General features: G+C 42.9%; 1 protein-coding gene across 1 annotated transcript; it reads right to left on the minus strand.

Annotated features, from left to right (window-relative positions):
• LOC149275419 (multivesicular body subunit 12A-like) lies at window positions 1-5,163 on the minus strand. Its single transcript, XM_089504725.1, has 9 exons — window positions 5,086-5,163; window positions 4,573-4,665; window positions 3,842-3,935; window positions 3,195-3,324; window positions 2,621-2,740; window positions 1,739-1,848; window positions 1,153-1,214; window positions 445-504; window positions 1-63 (listed from the first exon to the last, which is right to left on the minus strand). The coding sequence occupies exons 1-9, from the start codon at window positions 5,161-5,163 to the stop codon at window positions 1-3; spliced, it is 810 nt and encodes a 269-aa protein (XP_089360851.1).
• Between the last annotated feature and the right edge of the window lie 831 nt (window positions 5,164-5,994).

The following is a 5,994-nucleotide window of genomic DNA, read 5'->3' on the forward strand; positions in this document are numbered from 1 at the left end:
CTAACACACGCCGGGGGGCATCCGGGCTGCCGCGCTCCTCTCGACCACAAATCCGTAGTTATACTGAAACGGAAACGGATTAGGAGATGACGTCAGATGAATCCGAATCGAAGAAAGACTGTATACTGAGAGACGGAGCAAGGAGGTCTCTATCTCGAGAGACAGCGGCGATTGACTGAAGAGTGCTGCGGCAAAACATGCGCAGAATATTACTGAAGGGGAGCTGTCGCCATCGCAACCGCCGGACCTTTTGCTTTCTATTTTTTTTTGGCCTTATTGGGATAAATGGTAATTTTTTTCTTTTTAAAGCGACGGATCCATTTTAAGGACACCCCATAATATAGCTGATTATAGAAATTTTTATATATGTTTTTCCCAATATTTTTAATATTCAGTGATGGTTGTTGTTTAAATCGAACACCGGACTTCGGTAACTTTACCAACCTCGTCTTCAATTTCAGACAGCGTTTTGACGCGGAAATCTGCAAATCCTGAAGAGGCCGTCTGCAGCACAGAGATGGCGGGAAAGAAATTAAACTCATGAGTTGAAACAGAAATTTAACAGTTTTATGCCATCTCCGTGACCCAAAAAATATTTTTTATATATATTTAAACTTCATTGATAAACTTCTGTTCAAAAGTTTCCTTGTTTTGAAAGTAACACAAATTTTGTCCATTAAAATACCATGAAATGGATCACAAATCAAGCGCATACGGGGTTAATGCTGATTTTTAATGGAATCTCTACAGAGGCCCTTTATCACTCCCGTGTTCCAATGGCCCTTTATCACTCCCATCACTCCTGTGTTCCAATGGCCCTTTATCACTCCCGTGTTCCAATGGCCCTTTATCACTCCCATCACTCCTGTGCTCCAATGGCCCTTTATAACTCCCATCACTCCTGTGTTCCAATGGCCCTTTATCACTCCTGTGTTCCAATGGCCCTTTATCACTCCCATCACTCCTGTGTTCCAATTGCCCTTTATCACTCCCATCACTCCTGTGTTCCAATGGCCCTTTATCACTCCCATCACTCCTGTGTTCCAATGGCCCTTTATCACTCCCATCACTCCTGTGTTCCAATGGCCCTTTATCACTCCCATCACTCCTGTGTTCCAACGGCCCTTTATCACTCTCATCGCGAGTACTTACAGGGGAGTTTCCAATCTTGTTTTCAAACATCGGATGGATCGTAAAAGGGATGCCGTCTATAGCTGGATATGCATAAAAAAAAACATAGGAGATGCAAATCAATGATTTAATATAAGACAATTGTTGTATTTGTTCAATAATAAATATGCCTGTACTATTTAATGAATGTTCCCACGGATATTATATATTTTTTTAAAGGACATAAATTTAATTCATATTTTTATATATATAAAAAAAAATAATAAATGAAGAAAAATATATATTTTTTTAATATAACAAACTGCACACAGCCAGTATAACCTCATTGAACTAAAAGTTCCCCCCCAAAAATTAAGGAACTAAAAAAAATACAAAGTTCTGAGCAACCCCCCCCCCCCCAAAGATCAGCCTGTAGTTGCATGGACAGAAGCACCCTGCTCACTTAAAGACACGATCTTCCATGGTGACACTAAGGAGTTAATCTAACCCGAATACCTCGATGACTCAATGTCAGAAATATATAAAAAAAAAAAACTATATTTATCCTAGTTTTGATGATGATCTTTATGATTGGGGAAGCCTCCAGAAGAGGAAATCCGTGGCTTACCAGAAATCCCATAGATATTTGCAGAATCGTATTTGGCATTTTCTGTGAGCGGGGATCTTCCGGTGGGTTTCGGAGCTGGAGTTTCTTCTGTTGGGTTTGGCGCAGGACTTCTAGATAATAAAGATAAAAAAAAAAAAAAAATAGAAACGGAACATTTTTAATATTTAGGCCGTTATCACACAATACAATTACAGTTTTCCTAATTAATTCTGCACTCCACTCGCCTAGACATCACGTTCCAAGAAACATAGGCGCCAAGAGGGGGATCCAGTCTGGATATTGCCACACACAGGAGCTCGGCATATCCCTACCTGTCCTGCTACTAAATAGAAAGGGCCAACGGACGTATCTCCTCCAAACTGAATCTCCCGAGAACGCAATGAACATCCAAGTGACTCCTGGCTGGAGGCCGAGGGGGTTATGCGAGGGGTTTCTCAAAGAACGTCACACTGGCCTTTCCGATCTTTATACTCAGAGGGTTTACCTCTCCAGATAGAAGGGGAAACCCTCAAAATAAGGAGATAACCCGTAGGTTAGAGTTTTTGGTCGTCCGCTGTCAATATTCCCGGACAGGGGTAAGGAGGTTGCCTCTAAATAATTAACTAGATATCTGGGTATCTACAAGATTGTCTTTTATGTGATTTAAAATAAAAAAATAAATAATAATAATAAAAAAAATAATCTGCTTGTTACAGGGTCACCGTACCCAAGGCTGGGTACCCCTGTTTGAGGGCTGAGGAATCACCAGTCAGTCCCTCATACGGATCGCACTCAGCTATCCACGGATCATCCAGACCACCATTCGTAGTAAACCAAGAAGAACTCTCTGCTACTGTTTAAGTTACTGACACATACGTAACACTCATCTGGATCGGTACTTACACTGACCCGCTGTCCAGAGAAAGCCCTCTGATGCCGGACGTGATGTTTCGTGGTTTAGGAGTTGGTTTGAATTCGCTCGCGCTGACTTTCTTGCACCACAAGCCCAACCCGCTAATATCACTGCGAATAAGCAAAGAGATAAACGAGCAATTAATAATAATAATAATCATTTCATAAAAGCAAAATAATCCTCATTTACTTAATAGCATCCAGATTTATATTTACGAAGCTTGCTCAGGTCTCCTGTGTCCTGTCTACAAAACGTAATTGCTATAAATTAACCTTTTTTTAAAAAAAAAAAATTGATTTAAATTAAAAAAAAGTTTTCCATAGTGTTTTTTTTTTTTTTTGAGAATAAAAAAAGGTCCCAAAATATAGAATATGTGTATTTTCTTTTTTGTTACTGAATAGGAAATTGAGGTGGGATGGCACCTTATTTGATGCTGAATTGGTAAACCAGGGTGATTTTTTGTTTGGAGCATCGGAGGAGAACATTTACAGGGTCATTTTATGGCTAAACCGAAGCAAAAAATCCGAACGCAGATTCTGCGAAGAATCCCCTTTACTTACGTACCCAACACGCGTGTACGGGGCGCCGATCTTATTGTTCTTCATGGTGATTTTTATTTCACACACAACAAAGTCTGCGCTGTTTAACGGTAACAACTTCACGCAAAGCCTTTTCTTCTTAGACGCTGATATCCCTGAAAGAAAGAAACAAAAACAAAAAAGGAGCATGGCTGTACCTTTAACACCGTGATCGACATCAAACAACAACAATTAAATGCTATTTAATACAATATATCTATATGAGATGGAGCTTGATGCCTACCATGTTTAGGCGAGGCAGTGTCCGAAGTTAAAGGGGCTTATTCGCTAAAGGAAGAGTTGTCGTATATCATTATTCATTATGAAGGGTCAACACCTAGAGGGCAGAGCTGGCCCTGCATAATGTATGATTAAAACGGTAAAGGAGACATCCCGCTGATGTAACTATACACTATGAAGGGCCAGCCAAGCAATTCCCGCAGGAGAAGCTCACTGGGGTCGGCTCTTTATAATGTAACGTGAAGTAAGGGAGTTAAAGCCACAGCTTCTCCTCTTGAAACTTTCCCATTAGTGAATAGGCCCCCCCCCCCAATAAGCCCACCCCAGAACAGGCAGGACGTGGTACACTTATCCGATTGTAAGGACGCAGCAGGGGGTTTCAGGGGTGCTTACTTGTGTCTGTATACTCGCCGATGTAAGCGTACCCCACGGGAAGGGAGTTCTTCTCATTGAGCAGCTGGATGTCGGTCACGACTTGTTCTAGACTCTGCAATGTGAAATAAATAAGTTACGAAATGGGCAATAATTACACAGGGAACAGATGAAGTATGTATGGCCTAAAAAATAAATATACATAAATATAAAAAACAAACAAACAAAAAACAACAACAACATCATGGAATAACAATCAACGGCTTGGGGATAGAGCGAAATATTATTTGAGAATAAGCTCCCCCCAAGATTTTAATGCGGGTGCTTTCCTGCCACCGATTGGCTGCTTCAAGCCAATCAATGGTGCATTGAATGGACCATTCTGGAGCTGCTGCTTCTCCTGAAGGCAAGTTTTTTTTTTTTGTTTTTTTTTATTCCCCCGGGCTTCAAAGTTTAAAAAGTAATTTTTGTTACAATATTTTAAGTGCTGTTTTTGTTGAAAATCTTGACTGAGGAACTGGAGTGAACGGAGGCCATGAACGAATACAACAACAAAAAAAAACCTGTTTAACAGCATTTTATTACTGAACAGAGCGCCGTGACTCAGCTCATTACCTAAACAACATCTCCCTGACACGCGCCGCGGCGCGAAGGCGAGATGAGGATAAGGAGAGGTTCGTGACGTCGGCGTTAGACATGCGTCGAGTGCAAAGAGACCGCCGGGATAAAAGGCAGCCGCGTGAAACACTTACCTCCGGGGCCGAGCTGTAACACAGATAAATGGCAGATTTCTGGTTAAAGCCCTTCACAAAGTTGGCAGAGGCGCCTTCCGACGTTGCTACGATCTGTTAAGAAGACAGTGAATAAAATTAATTCCACCACAAAATACCGTATCTGCTTGATTAAAAGACAAGATTTCTCCCCCAAAAAATGGCCTTGCAATCGAGTTCGTCTTTTATTCAGAGCTCGGATCTGCGCCGCAGGTCCTCTCGTATAGGACTTCCACCGATCCACCGGATCAGCACTTCCAGCACCTAGTATAGCCCAATACACATTATAGACACGCTTGCGTCCATTCATAGACCTTCCATATGGGGGTCTTGCAGTCAGCATCTTATAAACAGTATTACTGTCCACAGTCCCCTTAATATAATAATACATAGAAGCATTTGACGGGTAAAATGATATATTTAAACATTACACCACTGTCTGAAGCGTGTAAACGGCGGACGCTAACAGAAGCTAGTAAAAGGCAAGCGTCTTACCATGGTGTAGCCTTTCGGACACAACGACTGTCCCGATGCCCAGGCAAGGCCAGTCAGAGGCTTGGAACTTTCCTCCATGGTCTAAAATCCTCCTGAAGACAGAATGATGGGAGTGGGTTATTTTTTGGGGAAAAATAGGTATTTTTTAGCTACAGTGGAGCTATGAAAAATAAAGACATTTTGGAACTTGGATTTTCTAGAAGCTCAATCTGTAAAACCGAACTGCTCTGCGATCTTAATAATAAAAGTGGAATGGAGCGGCTGGATTACTCAGAAGGGGGCAGTCATGGACAAGGGACCCCTCATGGCCAACTCGGAGACTAGAGGACTTTGGTGGTCGGCACCATGGAGATGTACGCCTTCCGGCCAACACAAGACCGCTATGAATGAGATAAGTTACTATCTTTGGCACAATAAACCCTCAGGGCTAGTGGGCCACTATGGTCAGCCCCTGAATTCAGGTGGCCCTGGCTGGATACCCTTGGGTAAAAGTGGCCCTCTCCGGACTGCACCCTGGATCAAGTGGCAAAACCTGGGAAAAGTGCCTTACAGACTACCCCAGGAGACAGGAGGCTCTGCAAGTATGTCCCCCGAAGACAAAAGCCTATTCATGGACAACTCCTATTGACAGGTGGCCCCTGTGGACAACCCCAACACGACAGATACTAGGGTCCAGCCTTCCCTGTAACTACCACAAAGTTACTCAACCCCACTCACCCAGACTCCCGGGGGCAGAAATTCACTCTTCCTACTTCCTGCTTACAGCTTCACTCGGTCAGCGGAGCAAAAACTACATTTCCCTTGAGCCTCTTCGGCGTTAGGTGAATGGCGCATGCGCAGTGCGCACGGAGCGAGTACTGAGCCACGTGACTTACGAGTCCAGGTGATGACCGGGTGGAACGGAGTGTC

Source organism: Sceloporus occidentalis, unplaced genomic scaffold (genome assembly GCF_023333645.1).
Source record: "Sceloporus occidentalis isolate IW3139 unplaced genomic scaffold, rSceOcc1.0.p SCAF_288, whole genome shotgun sequence".
Taxonomy (NCBI): Eukaryota; Metazoa; Chordata; class Lepidosauria; order Squamata; family Phrynosomatidae; genus Sceloporus; species Sceloporus occidentalis.